Raw genomic sequence first — 20,313 nt, 5'->3', positions numbered from 1 at the left:
AACCTTGCAGTTAACATTCCAAAACTTGCCCAACAGCACTGCCATGGAAAGAGGAGGCTGTCTGCTCCCATCTACAGCTTTGGAAACCCTCCACAGGGCTGCTTGGAGTCGGAATTGGTTCAGTGACAATGGATTTGATTTTTGGTCTTGGACCTTTCCAAGTAAAATACATACCAGCTTTCCAAAATAGTGTTATTTTTCCTTTGGGGGGGCATAATATGAAAGATCTCATTAGTATTTTATATTTATGACACATGAAAGGTAAATATTTTGTATATATTGGACAAATGTTATATTAAAATAAATTTCACCTAACAAAAAAGCTTTTAAAACTGTGGCTACTTGAAGATGTACACAGCTCATAGTACATTTTTCTCCAAAACATATACCATACCATTTCTTTTTAATAATTTTATTAGGGGCTCATACATCTCTTATCACAATCCATACATACATCGATTGTGTAAAGCACATTTGTACATTCATTGCCCTCATCATTCTCAAAACATTTGCTCTCCACTTAAGCCCATGGCATCACCTCTTCATTTCCCCCCCTCCATCCTCCTCCCTGAGTCCTTGATAATTTATAAATTATTATTATTTTGTCATATCTTACACTGTCCAATGTCTCCCTTTGCCTACTTTTTTTGTCCATCCCCCAGGGAGAAGGTTATATGTAGATCCTTGCAATCAGTTCCCCCTTTCCACCCCACCCTCTCTCCACCCTCCCGGTATCGCCACTCTCACCACTGGTCCTGAAGGGATCATTCACCCTGGATTCCCTGTTTCCAGTTCCTGTCTGTACCAGTGTATATCCTCTGGTCTAGCCAGATTTGTAAGGTAGAATTGGGATCATGATAGTGGGGTAGAGGGGAGAGGAAGCATTTACGAACTAGAGGAAAATTGTATGTTTCATCACTGCTACCCTGCACCCTGCCTCATCTCCTCCACGCAACTGGAAGGTACTCAATTCTTACCTTTCTCCTAGGACTACTGTTCCACATCTGGACCTTCTTCCCAGGCTCCTCTTCCTGTCCCCCTTGTGCAGCAGGGGAAGGGGCGTCATGGAGGGAAGAGTGTCCTCAGCAAAGGGAACAGCAAGTGCAGAGGCTGGGGATGTACACGGTGAGGGGACATACGCTGTGTTTCTTTGAAGGCATCATGTCAAGATCTGCGGAAGGACTCTGAGGGCATGAGACAGAGGGTTCTGGCTTCTCCTGAGATTTCAGGAATGATCGAATGGCATCTACATAGATGGGAAAGCTTATAGGAGGGTATGTGGAGTCTGGGAAGTGGCCGTGTTTCTCGAGAGCTCCGTGGCCCACTGGAGAGGTCAAGGACGTCGTAGGAGGTACAAAGGTGGCATTCAGGACAAAGATCAGTTGTCATCCTTGGTAGGTGCTGTCAAGTTGGTTCCAACTCACAGAGCAAACCGTTCCACAGACCTGTGCCAACTCGCAATAATGGTAAGTTTCAAGCCCTGGCTTCAGCTTTCCATGCAGTTCACTGAGGGGCTTTCCTTTTTTCCCCCTTTCCCTTTGATGACCTGCTATCAAGCATCATGGTCTTCTCCAGGGATTGGACCCTGCTGATAACATACTCAAGGTGAGACAAAATCTTGTCATCTTTATTTCTAAAAAGCATTCTGACTATACAGCTTACAAGACAGATTTGTTCACTCCCATAGCAATTTATGGACCATTCAATATTCTTCACCAACAGTGTGCGGATTCTTTTTCCTCTGCCCCCTGCCCCACTGTTCAACTATTGCATGCACGTACGGGAACTGAAAAGACTCTGGCTTGGATAAGGTATATTGAATCCTCACAATGACATCTTTGCTTTAAAACACTTTTTAAAGAAGTCTTTGTGGCAGATTTTCAAGAAGGTGGAAATTTTCAACACAGGAATGGAATGGAAAACTATAAGAGGCGTAAGAGCTGAACCTTTGGCCACACAACTTTATAGGCTGGGGAGGTCACAAAGATCACCCACAAAGGTGCAATGGGAAAACCAGAAGCTTGTGGTGTTCGGAAAGGTGAGAGCCCCCCCCCCCCCCGCAGTGTCTCATTCTGTTGTACATAGGGTCGCTACAGGTCAGAGCCAACTCCATGGCACCTAATAACAGCAACACTGTTTAAGAGCAAATTTATATGGTAAAGGGATTGGTTCACTGGGTCAACTGCTGCGGAGAGGTCAAAGAAGAGATGCTCTACGGGTACCACTGCCTTCTGGTTCACGTACAGGTCACACATGAACACAGTGCTCTGGGACTCTTGTTCTCAATGGTATCCAGAGTGCCTTACGATCCACATGGCTGAGTGCCTTTATCTAGACAATAGAACACAAGTAAACATCTTTCTGGTATTCTGGACTTAGAGGCAAGCTCCATCTGACTGCAGCAACGCTATCTTTAATGTATGCTATCTCTATTGTTCTGAAGTACCTCGAAATTCTGGCAGCTCCTTTATGATGTACTGACTACTGCAGCCATTTGTTAATGCTCTCCGGCAAAGTTTTACTCGCATGTCACATTAATGATATTGTTTGATAATTTCTTCATTCTGCTCGGACATCTTGCAAATTTATTTCCAGGCATAAACTAGTACGTGCTTCCAGTATATCAGTTTGTGGAAACATTCCCGCTGATGTTTTATCCATTTCTGGAGCCTTGTTTGTGGCTAATGCCTTCAGTGCAGCTTAGACTTCTTTCTCATCATTCCTTCTTGATCATAGGCTACCTCTTGAAATGGTTGATTGTTGACCAGTTCTTTTAGGTGCAGTGACTCTGTATTTTACCTTCATCCCCCCCCCAGGGTTAATTAATTTTTTGTTATGATAAAATCTGCTGTGTGGTGGTCAAATAGGAGCCTATGTCCTCTGAGGACTTTTGTGTGGGTTTTCACAAGATGGACACTGTCTCTTTCTGCATGGCAGGGGCCCAGTTGCATTTCTAGGAGATGGCATCAGAGTGGTCTGGTCGAAGTTGCTCAGGGTGGCCATGCAGTTCTTGGCCGAGGTGCAGCTGTCATCAATACCTGTCCCTATCAATGTCAGAGCTGATTTGCTTTAGCTATTCCATATTCTGCTTCTTCTGTTGAGGCTTTCAGTATCTGCCTGTGCTTCAAAGCTCTGCATAAGGTTTGCAGAGGCTTCTTCCTCAGAAGTGGGGAGCCGAGCATTTCTTCATTGTCTGTTCTTAGTCTGGAAGCTCCGCTGAAGCCTGTTCAGTTTGGGTGACCTGCTGGCATTTGAAGTACCAGTGACATAGCTTCCAGCAGCACAGCGACACATAAACCACCAGTGTGACAAACGGACAGACAAGTGGAGAGTTAAAAAAAGAGAATTACATGAAGATGAACGTGGTATCAGGATTCCAGGAACATGAACAACCTGTGATATGCAAATGACATAACCCTGCTTGCTGAGAGTGAGGAGGAATTGAAGCCCTTGCTGATGAAGATCAAGGATTGTAGCCTTCAGCGTGGAGTACAGCTCAATGTAAGGAAGACCAGAATCTCACAACTGGACCAATAGTAATATGACAAATGAAGAAAAAGGTGCCATTGTCAAGGATTTTGTCTCACTGAGATCCACAATCAATGTTCATGGAAGCGGCAGTCAAGAGATCAAATGACACATTGCATTAGGTGAATCTGCTGCACAAGACCTCCGTAGAGTCTTAAAGAGCAAGGAGGTTACTCTGAGGACTAAGGTGCGCCAGACCCAAGTCATGGTGTTCTCCATCGCATCGAATGTTTGTAAAAGTTGGACATCGGGTAAGGAAGACTGTAGAATAATGGCTGCATTGGAAAGGTGGGCTGGAGAAGAACATTGAAAGTACCATGGACTGCTAAAAGGACAAGCCAATTCATGTTGGTCGGAGTCAGGCCAGGATGCTCCTTAGAAGCAAGGATGGTAACACTTTGTCTTATAGACTTTGGATCCATTGTCAGGATTGACCAGCCCCTGGAGAACAATATCATGTTTCATAAAGTGCACGGTGGTGAAAAAGAGGAAGGCCCTTGAGCTGGACTGACACAGTGGCTGAATCAATGAGCTCAGGCATAAGAACAACTGTGAGGCTGGTACAGGACACCCCCCCTCCCCTGCAGTGTCTCACATTCTGTTGTACATAGGGTCGCTACAGGTCAGAGTCAACTCCATGGCACCTAATAACAGCAACACTGTTTAAGAGCAAATTTATATGGTAAATCTCCATATAAATTCGGCCTCCAATGAGCTCTTTCTAAGGCAGAGTATGTTTGAAACAGTGTTGCTTCTCTAGGGCAGCCAAGGGAAGGGAGGTCTTGCCCTCAGGGAGTTGCCTGGGTGTGTCCTAGATGGAAATAAAGTTACCAGGGTTGAAAGGTGGAGTCCCAGGCAGAGCAGGGTGGTTTCCTAATCTGCAACAGTGCCTGGATCCCAATCATGGTCCCCTCTCCTTTGGTAGTCCTGCCTGTAAATGGATCTGTTGTCAATCATGACTGTAACAATTTTTTAACCTTCTAAAATTAGCTACATTTTCATGAGCCCTTTGGACATGTTTTAGGGCACAAAAGAGACCCCATCTCGAATATAGTGTAAAGATAACCTTTATTAAATTTTAAAAGAAACGAAGACACAGCCATATTATTTAGATGAGGGTGAATGGCAGGTGGCTCACAATTGAGACTTGAGATAAATAAGATATAGGGGTAGGCAAAAGAACCTGTCACAAAAGCATGATTGGTGGCGGATCAATATTACAGAAGCAGGAGACCATAATTTGGACAGCATGCAATGTTAGCTAGAAGAGCTTACAAGATTGATTCAGGGCCGTTGAACCAAAGCAGTCAGGGTATGACTCAAAACTATGGGACCCCTAGTACCTTTTCCAGTAGGGTGACTTCCATCAAGGATACACCTAGGTTAGCACTGTTTACTGGAGTAGAAAGCCAAGTCTTTCTCTTGCAGAATTGCTGGTGGTTTCAAACTGCCTATCATGCGGATTGCAGCCCAAAGCATAACCATCATAGCACCAGGGCTCCTAAGACTTAATCAAAGGTTCTCTGTAGAATACACTTGCGTTTGGGGTATTCCCCCTTACAACAATGGTCCTCATACATCAAGGGGTTTCTCTCCCTTGTGTGCCTACTGTGGCTTTGTTTAGAATGGTGACTTATTTTTATCCTGGTAAAGAGCTACTCATTTTTGAGGGTGGTGGGCTTAGGGTTATTGCTCCTAATAGGCCTTTATCCAAGTACTCCATATGTCGTTCCTAAGACTGAGAAGGGACCTTTGTGTTTCACTTCTTCTCCCCTATAACACCATGACCCCCAGCTTGTTCACAATATGCCTTCAGTGAATGTCTGATTGATAGCACATCACCGGAGGTTACCCAGCTGGAAAGCAGCTGTATCACGTTATGTGTAGTATACCTCGCAGGGCTGTCGTTCAAAGGTAAGGACTTCACTATTCGCACTCCATGTCCTTTAGAGTTTGTTCTGATAAAGCTATTCTTTTATGTCTGGGGGCAGGAATTGCAAAACGGAAGTATTGTTAAACCTGGAGCACTCACGAAAGAATTGTAAATAATTATATGCCATTTTGAGTTCCGGGGAGAATCATTGGGCTGCAACGTTGTCACTGCATTTGGAGAAACTAGGCTTGGACCCTGGCTTAATCAGGAATCAACAAGCTCATTTCGAAGACTACAAATCCCGGCATGCCTAGCATTCAACGAGGGCCCAAGCCCAAGGCATGACGGGATATGTAGTCCCGTTCCAGCTCAAGAAAAGTCCGGTACGTCCCTTCAGCGCACTGACCTGTTTTTTATTTTGGTGACCTGGTTTATACTCTAAGCAGGCCCCCACCAGTATTCCAAGCGTTGAGTAGTCTCTTGCGTGGTTAAAGGGGAAGGCCATGGCCGGAGGGCCAGAATAAGTAGCCTTCTGCTATTGAGACGCGGGATGATTATAGAGTAGGTACGCAGGACGCTACCCGGGACAATAGTTGAAACGCTGCTTTCTCAGATTTGCACCGCCGCTTCCCCTAGCCCCGCCAGTCGGGCAGAGGTGTGTCAGGCGCAGAGGCTGCTGGGAACGCGCATGCGTCCACCACACCAGGAAAGTACATTTCCAACGTCCGCAGGCGCGGGGGTTGTCGGGTGTCGGCGGCGGCGCTTTGCGGCTGGTCGTAAGGGTGGGGCGCGGGCGGGCGCAGCGGCAGTGGCGCGCACAGGTGATTGACTGGCCGGCCCGCTGGCTGAGGGAGCGCCTGGTTCCCGTCGGTGGCAGGTGGCGGGAACCATTTGGGCGGCGTTGGAGGCGAAGGCGGCGGCGGAGGCCCGGCTCTGGGAGCATTCCGCGGGCCGAGGCCATGGCTCCGCGGCTGCAGTTGGAGAAGGCGGCCTGGCGCTGGGCGGAGACCGTGCGGCCCGAGGAGGTGTCGCAGGAACACATCGAGACCGCCTACCGCATCTGGCTGGAGCCGTGCATTCGCGGCGTGTGCAGGTGAGGCTCGGGCACCGGTCCGCGAGGCTCCTTCAAGCCCGGCTTTGGAAAGCGGAGCCCGAGGGCAAGGAAGACGACCGTCGCTGCGTGCATTGGGCGGCATGGAGAAGGGGCAAGGTGGAGGGTTCCTCCTTTCCGTTGCCTGGGCGTTCTGGGAAACGCAGGATTCCCGGGCTCTGCGTCGTGGTGATGTCGAAAGCCTTTTAGAAAGGAAGGGTGCTGGGTTCTCATCTTGAAGATGGCGGTGGAGATGGTTGAAGTCAGAAACGGAGAGCTTACTTATTTCGTATACGCTGCTGGTTCGTATATCTTCACTAGGGTTCGGCTTTTCTTTTGTAAAAAGGGAACTTTTTCAAAGTAAACTTCCTCACGACTGGATTTTGTATTAGTGTTGGCGCCGAAAGCTTGATCACCTTGGTATTATTTTTGGAAAAGGCAGCTTTAGGAAATGGTATGGTTAGCCTAAGTTATTGGTATCTTCCACCTCCATTTGATTTGGTGTTTCTTTAGCTTTTGTTTTTTAAATCGTCCACAGTTGGTACCACTTAGTATCAAGTTTGAGCTGGAAGTACTGCCGTTGAGTTTTGCGTAGTCGCTGAATTTTGCCTTTTGTTAACTCATTTTAGATCTAATCTTTCGACTTTGCGTCTGTTTCTTCTTGTCTTTTAACGCGGGAACGATAGTTTTTGTTCCGGAATGTTGCTTGAATAGGCTTTGCCAAGCCGGACATGCTTTTTACACCCTCCAGGGGGGTTTCCAAGGAATGGAAGGCATGGGTCTCTGGCTTGGGAATTGAAGAAAAGAATAATTTCCAAGCTCTGGGCTTCCGACTCGAGCGGGGTACAATTGTGACTACAGTATTAAATACTGGAATGACAATAGCATATATCAAGGCGTAGTATCTCAGTACAAATAGGTTCCAGGTTAGCCAAAAGATTTAAATGGGTTCTTATAATAGTTCTGATTTTAACGGAAGTAGAGGGGGAGCAGAAATTGGCTGTGAATGTCTTCGATTAAGCTTTAAATTGCGATTGCAAAGTTAATCTTCCAAGTAGCTAAAAAACAACTGCAAAAGTTTTATTGAAGTATGTGTAATATACTATGCAGTTCGTCTATTTAAAGTGCACAGTTCACTATTTTTAAAAGTGTATTTGTAGGATTGTGCAACAATTTTCTAACGTTTTGTTCGCCCCTTAAAAGAAACCTTTTACCCATTAGATTAGCCCCAGTGCCCCTCTCCCACCCAGTTACATGCAGAGCTTTAACCTCCTTTGTCTAAATTTACTTATCCCCAGTGCATTGGTTGGAGCCCTGTTGATATAGTGGTTATACATTTTGGGCTGCTCACTGCAAGGTCAGCAGTTCGAAACCACCATCTGCCCCATAGGAGAAAGACAGAGTTTTCTATTCCTGTAAGTCTTGGAAACACAGTTATACCTTGTCTTATGGGGTCACTGTGAGTTGGCAACGATTCGATGGCAGTGAGTTTGGTTTTTGGTCTGACCCATTGGATGGGGAGCACTGTGGCTCAGTGGCTAAGTAAGTACTTGACTGCTAAGGGAAACGTTTGTGGTTCGAATCCACCTATCCGCTCCACGGGAGAAAAATTACACCGAGGAAACCTGATGGATAACCCTCGGGCAAAATGGCATTTTTATTTTATATTTATTAATCACCATGTGGACTTCTATGGCTGACTTCGAGGGTACAGTCCATATTGTGGCTTGCGTTAGTACTTCATTCCTTTTATGGTCAAATAGACCATTTTTATATAGCCATTTAAAGTTGATGGACATTTGGATTGTTACAAGTAATGCACCTCTTAACATTTGTATACACGTTTTTACTTGGATGTGTGTTCTTGTTTCTCTTGGGTCCAAACCTAGTAGTGGAATTGCTATGGCAGTATAGTTAACATTTTAGACAACTGTCAAACTTTTTCAAAGGCAGTGTGTCCGGGAGTGGGCGGGAAGGTAGCAGTTCACGTCCATAAGCAGTGTGTAACGGTTCCAGTTTCTTTACAGTGCTGATGGCTTGTCTTTTTCATTATAGCTGCCCTCGTCTGTGGGGTTACATTGTAGTTTTGACTTGTATTTTCCTGGTCACTAATAAAATGTGGAGCATGCTTTCCTGTGTCATATATCATCTGCCCAGAATTGTCCGTTTAAATCTTTTGTTTAAGTTGGATTATTTGTCTTGTTACCGAGTTATGACAGTGCTTTATATAATTTGGATACAAATACTGTGCTAGATACATGGTTTACATTCCCCCCTTTTTGTGTTGTCTTTTCACCCCTCTTGGTGTGGCGTGCAGCACAAACGTTTTAAATGGTGATGTAGTGCAATTCTTAGCTACTTTTTCATTTGTGCTTGTGGTTTTGGCTTCCTAAAAACCCCTACTTAACCCTAGGTCTTGGCAATTTTTAGTCAGATATCAAAAAAGCTCCCTCCTCCCGTTCCTTTTCCCCTATAATCATATATTTTCACCTTTTAAATTTGTTTTCTTCCCGAATAATTTTGCATGGGGAATCTCTAGGCCAGTGGTTGTCAACCTTCCTAATGCCGCAACCTTTTAATATAGTTCCTCATGTTGTGACCCCCCCAACCATAAAATTATTTTTGTTGCTACGTCGTAAATGTAATATTGCTACTGTTATGAATCGGGCAACCCCGTGAAAGGGTTTTTTGACCCCCAAAGGGGTCGAGACCCACAGGCTGAGAACGCTGCTCTAGGCTGTGCAAATGGCTAAGTGCTCACCTGTTAGCTGACAGGTCGGCAGTTTGAGCCTCTGGGTCAGACCGACACAGAGATCTGCTGTAGGAAGATTCCCCTGGAGCGGTTTCATACTACACATGTTGGGTTGCCACGACTCTGGTAACTAGCGAATTCATTTGAGTATATTTAATAATACATTATGTACTTGACACCAGGGTATGGAAAAGGGGGATTCATTTTAAGCAAGCTTATCAAACTACTTTTGTCCATCCACACTTTCATTTTCTTATTGTAACAAAATACCTGCCATTTGAACTACTTTTGCACGTATATTTTTACATGTATAATTACATGTAAAGTTGACATTAATTAGTTTCAGGAACCCTGGTAGCACAGTGGTTGCACATTGGGCTGCTCAGCACAAGGCCAACCGTGTGAAACCACCAGCCGCTCCACAAGGCTTTCTGCTTCATAGAGTTCAAGAGTCTCGGAAACCCACAGAACAGTTCAGTTCTACACTGTCCTACAGGTTGGCTACGAATCAGAATAGACTTGCTGGTGATGAGTTGAGTTTAAATTACATTTACCATGATATTCAACCAGTGCTCCTGTCTCTAATTTTTTTCCAGCTCCCTTAACGGAAACTCATCATCCATTGCACAAATAACTCCTCACTTCTCCCTGCCAGCTGCCCCTGTTAACCACGAATAAGCTTTGGTCTAGTCTCTTCTAGCAAATTCACTTCAACAGGACTATGCAGGATTTTGCCCTTATGTCTGACTTATTTTACTCTTCAAAATGCTTTCAAGATTCATTTAGGTCACAAATTTATCAGGACGTCATTTATCCTTATAGTTTGGTAATATTCCAGTCTTTAGAGAGACTGCATTTTGTTTTTAAAATTAATTTTGCTCATGGATGTGAGTTATTTTCACCTTTTGACTTCGGTGAATGAATAATGGTACAGTTAGCAATGATGCACATGAAACTGAGTCCTTTCGATTCTTTGGGTGTAAACAGAAGTGAACGAATGGTTATAGTGTTTTATGATTAAGTTTCCAAAGTGACTACACTATCTCATCAGAATATCCTTACCAGCACTTTAAAAAAAAATAGTCATTCTCTCAAAAGGCAAACAATCAAACAAAGCACTCACTGCAAGGAGTCCATTCTGACACATGCTGACTCCATGGGTAGGGCTGGGAAGAACTGCAGTCTGGAGTTTCTGCGGAGGTGATTCTACAAAAGTAGAAAGCATCTTTCTCCCCTGCTGCTGCTGGTGGCTGATGACTGCTCACCTTGCAGCCACCTTGTAATACACTCCAATTGTTCCCTTATTTTGGTTTTGATTTGTATTTCCTTAATGACTGCTCATGCCAAGAATCTTTCCGTGAGTCTATTTGTATTTATCTTTGGGGCAAGTCTACCCAAGTCCTTTGCCCATACTTTGATTATTTTTTGTTGTTGCTAATGTATATTGGATGGCAAATCTTTAATAGATAAATCTCTTCATTTTGTTGGTAAAGTATTTTGTTACGTAAAAGTTTTAATGAAGTCCCAATTTTGATAAGCCCTAATTTTCTTTTTTAAATTTTCTACATTGTAAACATTTTTATTTTATAAATTTTATTTAATGTTAATAACTTTTATTTAAGGAGTTATACATGTCTTTGTCATCCATCGGTTACTATTTAGTTCCTCTAAATCTTGTAAAAGTTCATTTTCAAGATAGCCCTTTTTTTTTTTGGGGGGGGGGTTTTCCGGGAAGACCAGAAAACCTGCTAGACAAATTCTAAAAGAGCTGTAGCACTAAGATAGCCCTTTTTAAGGAACCTATGCTAAAATCCACCATTGTCAAGATACTGTCCAGTAGGCATTAATCTCAGATCTGTCAATTCTTCTGGTTACACCACATTAACCTCCATTATGGACAAATGTCAAACATTTCATGCATCTTTGGATCTCATTCATTCTGCATTCCTCTCAATTTCAGATATCCTGAACATTGAGTTGAAATCCTTTGCAGTCCCTGGTTTGTGTTTCGTCTGAAGCACCTCAAAAGCAAGGCTTGGGAGCAGTGTCCACATTATCAGACACTGACAAGTCTTACTGTGCTCTAGTGACTGGTGTAATGACATGTCCCTTCTTACCTGTATCAAAACTCATACTGCACAATGAGTTTTGGGTGGCAAAAGAGGATTTATTCTTGTACCTGTCTTTCAGTGTTTGTCCACTAATTGAACAGACACGTGCAGATAATTTTCTATTTATGCTTTAAAAAATTTTTTTCTATTTATGTTTTGATGTTAAATTTTTTAAGGCACTCGGCAATATAGTGGTTTCATATTGTACTGCTACATGCAAGATTGGCAGTTCAAAACTACCAGCTGCTCCTCCTTATAAAGATAAGCCTTTCTTTCCCATAAAGAGTTACAATCTTAGAAACCTGGAGGCACAGTTCTGCCTTGGGCCCTGTTCTATATGATTGCCATGAGTCAGCATCCAATCAGTGAATTTTGGTTTTGTTACTTTGATGTTGCAGTTAAGGCTAGTTGTTGACAACTTAGGCTACATTGTTGAAAACTAAGTTTTTAAGTTTTGTTTCAAGAGTTGTGAATTAAGTTTTGAGTTCTTTACTCATTGAATTGACTTAGTACTTTTGTCAAGATCACTTGCCCCCTGCAATGTTTGAGGAATGATGAGTTTTTCCATTTCCTTAAAGAAAGGCTGTTGGATTTTTGATGGGAATTCAGTATGGATTGCTTTGGGTAATAGTGACAGCATAGCAACAGTAGTAAGTCTTCCGATCCATGCACACAGAATGTATGTGTTTAAATTAAATTATTGCATTTCTATCAGTAATATTTTATATTTTTCAATATATTTTACCTCCTTGGTTAAATTTATTGCTAGATGTTTTATTCTTTTAGACACTAGTATAAATGGACTTATTTTCTTAATTTCCTTTTCCTGTTGCTGATATGTATACACTCACCTGATGTATATGTGTGTCCTTGTACTTTGCTACTTTGCTGAATTCATTTTTTTAACTCTTGTACCTTTCTTGGTGATTCTTTGGGACTTCTGAATATGAGGGGGCTTCAGATGCAATTTTACTTCTCAGTTTGGAGATAGTATGTTTTTCTTGTGCTTTTTGTATGTGATATACCCACCAATGTCCATGATAATTTGAGAATCCTGGATAAAATGAAATTAATTTTAGTTATACAAGGATAAGTCAAAGGATATTACTGCTGGTGTTCCAGTTTTTCATATGTTTATTATAAATATAATGTTTAAACATGCCTCTGATCTGGGGATGGCTGCAGGCATGTTCACTCTGTAATACCCTTGTCTCAGTCTTGGTAAACCAAAATTTATAGTTTGGAGTAATCAGGATTATACTTTTGGAATCTCAAAATACAGTTTCCATTCATAAACTTTTGAGCTGACCTTTCTGCTTTGAATTGAATTGCTGACGTCCTTGGAAGCCATCGCTTTGATGGCATCTTCCCTTTTTAAGCCATTGCAGTGGACCTGAAGGAGCCCTGGTGGTGAGGCGCCTTACACACTGGCCTACTCTGTTCTGTAGGGTCGCTATGAGTCGGAACCAACTCAGTGGCACAGAATTCGGTTTTGTTGTTTTGATGGGAGAAAGATGAAGCCGTCTCTGAAACCACTCTGCCCTATAGGGTTGCTCTGAGTTGGAATTGACTTGATGGCAGTGAGTTTGGAGTTTTATTGTAAATATCTTTTAAAAAGTTGAACTTATCTTACATAGAAAAAGACCCAAAAAATTGCCCAAGGAATATTTCCCATCATGATGAAGGATGCACCTGCTCATTCTTTGAGGGTAGCAAGGACTGTCCTATGGGAATTTTGTTGGGACACCTTATCCTATACGCTCTACAGCTCTGATTTTGCCCCTTCAGACTTCTTGTTACTTAAAGTCTAAGACTATTGAACACATTTCCCTAAAGGGTCCCAAAACTGACATGACAGGACAAAGTTGATATGTTGCAAATTGAAAAGCACAAATGTATTTGGGGGATGGTTAGATGGAAAACCACTTTAGAAGTGTATAGACTTATATATGAAGGTTATGCTGGAAAACAATAGCTTCACATTTTTGATATTTTTGTTTCATAAAGGTTTCTATGATTTTATAGCAATGGTTTTTTATTTGCTCTTCTGAGGTTTCTTGTGAGTCAGATCTCATTGCTGAGTTAATAAACTCATGTCCAATAAAGACTACCACTCAAAAAACATATCTAGATTATAATGTATTCATATACCTCTTGATTTTTTGTACTTACATAAAAACAAAGAAGCCTTATTGAGTGACTTCCCCAGCTACTAATCAGAAGGTCATCAGTTTGAAACCACCAAGCCACACTTGTGGCGAAAGATGAAGTTTTTTACTTATATAGAGATTTAATCTCAGAAATTCACAGGAGAAATTCTGCTCTGCCCCATAAGGTCTCTATGACTTTTAGTGGGTTTTTAGACATGAAAAAAAGACATGTTATCAACACCTAATACTATCTATTAGATTTTAATTCTTAACAACTCTCTAGAATAGAGCAGAGCTGCCCTGTAGAGTTTCCAAGGCTGTAATCTTTACAGAAGCAGACTGCTACTAATTTTCCTGCAGATTGGCCATTGGGTTCGGAAAACATCTTTCAGCTCACAGCCAAGCTTTTAAACTACTTGTGCTACCAGGGCTCCTTTGTATGTATATTTGCTTGTTTTAAATATTTTCCCCCAGGACATTACATTGTTTGAGAAGTAATTTCTAATCATTGCATAATATTACATATTAAATACTCCAAAGTACTTAATCATCTCCCTGTTAGGGTATTTGTCAATTTCACCTTCTTTCTTTTCCTCCTCTTGTTTCTTCTATTATTTATTGTTTTTTTGGTTAAGATCTTTTAATGCTTGAGTCCAAATTGACTCATTGGCATTGAGTATGTTTGTTTGGGGGCGTTCTTATAAATATATTGTCTTCTGCTTCTCTAGTTGTTAGGCTCCTACCAACTGTGTATGAACATTCCTGTTTTTCTGGCCTTGCCTTTGATGAATGTTAACTTTTAAAAAATCTTTGTCAATATCATAGGTGAATGATGGTGCTATCCAAATTTAAGGATCCAAATTTAAAACAAAGATTATAGTAGAAAATGTCAGTGACCACCTCAGGTCCCTCTCGTATAAGTGCATAAAGTAGTTTTCCCATCTCTCCATGGAAGATCATTACATTATATCACACTCATATATAGGGATTCAGATTTGAATACATATTTTATGGAGACTTGATTTAGTCCATAGTAATTTCCTGAACAATCATGGTATAGACCTGGATCAACAAAGGTGTATTAGCAGTAAGGTGACCAGGGGATACACAGTGCAGTCTGTTTGACCTACTATTACTGGCTAGAAGCCAAGTGCTTGAAAGAGGAGGGGAAAGACATTCTACCGAGTATGAGATTGATGGTTTTATATATTGAGGTGTTTGCCTTTTATTATGAAAAAACAATAGATGATTTTTAAGTAAGTTTGAGCAAGCTCGCTTTTGAAATCAAGGCTTCTAACCAATTAGAACCCATTCATTCATGGCCAACAGATGCAAAATCTGGATAGACCTGAATTTTAGAAATTTGCTAAATTGGAATGATAACTGGAATGGGAAACATTAATAGACTGAAGCTCTGGAATGGGAGGCTCAAAAAAGTAGTGAGCCCTTTTAGGAGCATGATGTGGGGGAATTGGATACGTGCCTGGACTATGGAGCTCGACAAAGCTTAGTGTTTGGCTGCCATCTTTGAGTGGAACACTGTTGTTTCCAATTCTTGTCAGTCAAGAGTTTGATTGCTACGCAATCCGTACACTCCCTTGTCTTCTGAGAGGGAGACTAATTAAGATTCTAGTAGGGTATTGACCCATAAGTTTCCCCATTTTGGTTATGGTTCTGGTTCACCCACATTTTCGAAGTGTGGTTCCATTCATGTTTTGCTTCCTCAGTAATAACTGAACAAGGAAGAACTGGTTCAAAGCCCATCTGACCATAATGGGTGAAAGAGGAGTCTTTCTGCTCCTGTAAAGATTTACAGTCTTGGAAACCCTCAGGAGCAGTTCTACTTTGTCTTAACCGGTTCTCTGTGCGTGGTGTTTCCTTATGTGATGTATTAGGCCAGCAGTTCTCAGGTGTCACCCGATTCGTAACAGTAGCAAAATTACAGTGATTGAAGTAGCAACGAAAATAATTTTATGGCTGGGGGTCACCATGATGTGAGAAACTGTAGGGTCACGGCATTATTAAGGTTGAGAACCACTGTATTAGATTTTCACCTCTATGCCTGTGGCTATAATCCCACTTGAGAGTTTTCGCTTATGCTACTGGACAGTTGAGATTAAGCATCTACTTAGAAGGTATGAACCCCGTCACTACCCCTTATTTCTTTGGGGATATGGTCTTCAGAGAGACAAACCTCTATATAAGAGCCAGCTTGGAGCACAGAGAAGTCTCAGAATTGTAAAGGAAGGAGAGCTCGAGCAGTGGAGCTTGTTAGGGATTCTGTTGAAAGTGGTGGAGGCAAGATCAGACACTGGCATGAAGACCATGAGACAGCTAAGGAGCCAGGTCTAGTCCAGAGGCTGACAGAAGGAGACCATGAGAGAGAACAGAGGAGCAGCCCTGAGACTATGAGGCCCACCAGCTTATGAGGCCCACCAGCTAGCTATCTGACTTCCTTGACCACGGAGGCTGAGAGGTTGAGAATTAGAGGAAGACTTGGCTATTGGCTGAGCAGGAATTGCTGTGAACTAAGAATTAATGACTCTATCCTTAATGTTTTCTGATCCTGGCTTGTTGGTAACATGTTAATTTCCCTAAACCCCTTTAATGGTAAGTATTGCCTGTGAGTTCTGTTTGGCTATTAGTTAGAATGAAATAGCAAACCCAGAATAGAAGTAGAATGTCATGGGAGGAATGATTTGATGTCATAGTAGGTAAAGAGGGATGGAAGCATGTCTGACCTTGGCCTCTTGCCAATAGGGAAGCCAGAACATGTCAGATGTGCCTCTCCTGAATGGACATTCTTTTCCCAACTGGACATTCTTGTTAATTGTTAATTTTAACACCACCATCTTACTAATGAGTTGTAAATCCAGTATTTTACCTCAGAGCTCAAAGTTAACTATTGTTCTGAGGGAAAAAGACCTCAAATTCAAATGTATTTGAGAGATTCCTTTATTTTTAAATAGAACAAAGATAAGTCAAAGACAAATCATCTAGAGAGGGAGACAGTCTGCATGAGGCCATAATGGTGTCCAAGGATTCCGTGTCATGTGGTTACTGAAATAGGACACAGAACACAAAGGAAACTCACAAACTCATAATTGGTGGCAGATCATCACAATTGCAGGCAGTACTACAGAAACTGGAAGACAGGCCTTGATATCTATACATACACTATTGCAAAATGGAAAGCTTCGAGATTGGTTCAGACCCCTTCTGCCACCTTGGTTGAGGCTAAGACTCAAAATAGACAGGTGACTAAAAGGTGACCAGACGCCCCGCTTTTGGCAGGACTGTCCCGATTTTTAATATTTTTCCCCGCGTCCCGTGGCGGTTTACAAAAGCCTCAATTTTTGGAAAGAATGCACGACAAGCTAGGGTATACGGTTTTTGCCTGCCATGTGGCTGTTTTGCCAGGATATGAGTTTTATCAATGGTGTCCCGCTTTAGCAATGTTAAAACCAGGTGACTCTCATATTTCCACAAAGAGCACACCCAAGCAAGTTCCCGAGAGCTATCCACCCTCCTCACCCCCCAGGGAAGTAGCAGCAAACACTGCCCGAGGACAAAGCTTTTCTGGTCGCCACTCTGAAAGAACTCAGATAGTCAAAGTGGATTTAGAGCTCCCACCGTACCTTCTGAAAACCTCCAGTGCTTAGAGTGTCAGGTCCAGTGCATTGTAGCAGGTGTGTGTGCATTTTTATTTATTTATTTATCTATCTATCTATCTATTTATTTATTTATTTTAACAGTTTATTGGGGCTCATACAATTCTTTTCACAGTTCATACATATACATACATCAATTGTATAAAGCACATCTGTACAGTCTTTGCCCTAATCATTTTTTTCTCTTTTCTTCTTTTACATTTTATTAGGGACTCATACAACTCTTACCACAATCCATACATATACATACATCAATTGTATAAAGCACATCCATACATTCCCTGCCCCAGTGTGTGTGTATTATGTACACTTTGTTTCCTATGACTTACCATACAAATTATAAAGAGTATGTTGAACTTAGGATAACGGAAAGCTGGCTCAATATTGTTTGTAGCATCTTTTTATTATTATAAACATTATTAGTTTTAATAATTTTATTGGGCTCATACAACTCTTATCACAATCCATACATACATCAGTTGTATAAGGCACATTTGTACATTCGTTACCCTCATCATTCTCAAAACATTTGCTCCTCATGTAAGCCCCTGGCATCAGCTCCTCATTTTCCCTCCTCCCTCTCCTCTCCCCCCTATAAACATTTATTTTAAAGTTAGCAGTCTAGACTTAGTCCAAGATTTCTCATTTACTTGGTGCACATACATTTTGGTATGTTTAATGTTACAATTAACTGTCAAATACCAGTGTTTAGTCACGTTGACTTTTTTCTATTTTTCCTACCCCATCGAATCAATTCTGAAATTCTTTCATTGCTATTGCACTGAATCTGTCTAGTGCCCATGAAAACAGTACGCAGACCATGTCTGACCGCCTTTGCTACTGCACAGCGGAGGAGAATCCAAGTCTACTTGATTGTCATAGAGAGGCCAGATATGCTTCTACCCTCCTTTCTCCTCTCCCCTATTCTGACACCAACCATTCCTCCCATGACATAGTTGCTTTTTGGGTTTGATAATCAGTTGCAACCGCTACATAAAACTCAACAGACAGTACTTAAAATTGAGGGAGTTTATTGGGCATGTTTAACATATTACAAGTCAGGATCAGTAAATAGTAAGGATATAGTCATTGGTCAACAGCAACACCTTCTCCAGCCAGTAAGTAAAAGTCTCTCTTTAGTCCCCAGCTTCAGCCTCTCAGGCACATAGCCTCTTGCGTGTGTCTCAGTCTCTCTCTGGCACCAGGAAGTCCACCTGCTTGTTCTGCCTCATTGTCTCTAGTTTAAGCAATGATTCACTTTTTCTCCCACGATAGTCTTGCTTTAGCCTCTGTTCTTTGCTTGGTTCCCCTGCTCTGTCCATGGCCTTTGTGCCACAGCCTCTGGTCTTGGCCCCACCACTTCATACACAGATCTCAAATGAGTTCCACTAGTGGCTCTTTTGATGGTCCTGGGGTTTCTCTCTATGTTTCCACTTCTGAGACAGTTCATTCTCATGGAGGTGTGGTGTTTGGCTTTCCATAGAACACATCCTCAAGAACAGAAATGGCACATTGAACACTAATGACAAGACCTCATGAATTGTAGAATGGCATAAAGAACATGACACACGAAGAAGCAAGAGATCTTTAAAAAGGCAAGAAGACTGAAGTGGATTTTGGAAGAGACACTGAAACTGTCATTTGGGCATGGTTTTTCCATTTTCATAAAAGCTGAATAGAAAATGTCAAAGAGCAGCCAAAAAGAGACAAAGCAGTGTAATGAAATGTGCAAAGACCTAGAGGTATAAAGTCATACAGGAAGAACATGCTCCTGTTTCAAGCTGAAAGACCCGAAGGGAAAAAGTTTGAGTCTTGAAGGATTCTGTGGGAAAATGTGGGATGATGCAGGAAGCATCGAAATAAGCTGAGGGAAAGAAAGAGGAAGGAATACAGTGTACCAAATAACACTGTAACAAAAATAACCAGTCCACACTCAGCCATTTCAAGAGGTAATGTATGAAAAAGAACATGAAGGCATTAGCCAAAACAACAACAACTAGGCTCCCCTAATTGAGAGAATGCCAATTGAAATGATTCAACAAGCTGATAGAAGCACTGGAAACATTAATTTGTCTATGTCAAGAAATTTGGAAGCCAGCTACCTGGCCAACAAACAGGAAGACATCCACATTTCTACCCATTCCATAGAAAACTATCCAATAGAACAGGGCTCCTCAAACTTTTTAAACAGGGGGCCAATTCACTGACCCTCAGACCAGTTTTTTTTTTTTTTTAAAAAAGTTGTGAACAAATTCCTATGCCCACTGCACATATCTTATTTTGAAGTAAAAAAACAAATGGGTAAAAACACCCGGCAGGCCGGATGTGGCCCGCAGGCCATCATTTGAGGACACCTGCAGGAGAATGTGGAAATTATCAAACAACATCATTGATAGCACCTGCTAGTACAATTTTGCAGACGCGCATTCACCGGTGGTAACAGCAGTACATTGACACAAGATTCAGAAGAGGGTGTGAGACAAAGAGACGGCATTGCTGATGTCAGATGGAGCTTGGTTGAAAGCAGAGGATTCCAAGTAAATGTTTAATTGTGCTTTATTGACTTGTCAATCATAACAAACTTGGATTATGAAGAACAGGAATTCTAGAACACGTAATTGCGTTTATGTGAAACCTGAACACAGATCAAAGTATACTGCATGACTTAAAATCAGGAAAGTTGTGAATCAGGGTTGTATCTTTTTACCATACTTACTTAATTAATGTATGTGCTGAACAAATAGAAGCTGGACTATATGAAGAAATTCATAGCATCAGGAGTAGAGAGAGGCTTTAGAAAATGTTTTTAATCATTTTATTGGAAGCTCTTACAGGAACCAAGCTGATTTCAAGGAGTTCAAGAAGACAGAACATGTTTCTAAACTGATTGTGGTAGCAATTGTACAATACTGCTTGATGTGATTGAACTGTGGAATGTTATGATATCTGTAAGAACTTCCAATAAAATAATTATTTTTAAAAAAGCATTCTCCTGACAGTTGCCATCTCCGTAAGATTGCTTATCCTGCCTATCTTTTGTAGATAAACACCAAAAATAAACCAAAACAACATACAGGTGATCACAAGACTCCCTTTCTTCCAGAGCTACATATCAAGAGTCCGCTTGTCTAGAAACTG

At 41.8% G+C, this 20,313-nt stretch overlaps 1 protein-coding gene and 2 non-coding genes across 4 annotated transcripts in view; 1 reads left to right on the top strand and 2 right to left on the bottom strand.

The window, feature by feature from the left end:
* Positions 1 to 6,173: 6,173 nt before the first annotated feature.
* USP48 (ubiquitin specific peptidase 48) overlaps positions 6,174 to 20,313 on the top strand; it is a 98,500-nt gene continuing 84,360 nt past the window's right edge. For both annotated transcript variants that reach the window (XM_075551965.1, XM_075551955.1), the window contains exon 1: positions 6,174 to 6,494. In XM_075551965.1, coding sequence (XP_075408080.1) covers positions 6,361 to 6,494 — 134 coding nt within the window. In that variant the 5' untranslated portion in view covers positions 6,174 to 6,360. The remainder of the gene's footprint in view (positions 6,495 to 20,313) is intronic.
* LOC142438309 (U7 small nuclear RNA) lies at positions 10,962 to 11,022 on the bottom strand. Its single transcript, XR_012782709.1, has one exon. It is a non-coding gene; the product is annotated as a U7 small nuclear RNA (small nuclear RNA).
* LOC142437885 (small nucleolar RNA SNORA40) lies at positions 11,346 to 11,470 on the bottom strand. The gene has a single exon (XR_012782388.1). It is a non-coding gene; the product is annotated as a small nucleolar RNA SNORA40 (small nucleolar RNA).

This window comes from Tenrec ecaudatus, chromosome 1, assembly GCF_050624435.1.
Source record: "Tenrec ecaudatus isolate mTenEca1 chromosome 1, mTenEca1.hap1, whole genome shotgun sequence".
In the NCBI taxonomy this organism is placed as follows: domain Eukaryota; kingdom Metazoa; phylum Chordata; class Mammalia; order Afrosoricida; family Tenrecidae; genus Tenrec; species Tenrec ecaudatus.
This window is presented reverse-complemented; position numbering and strand designations above follow the sequence as displayed.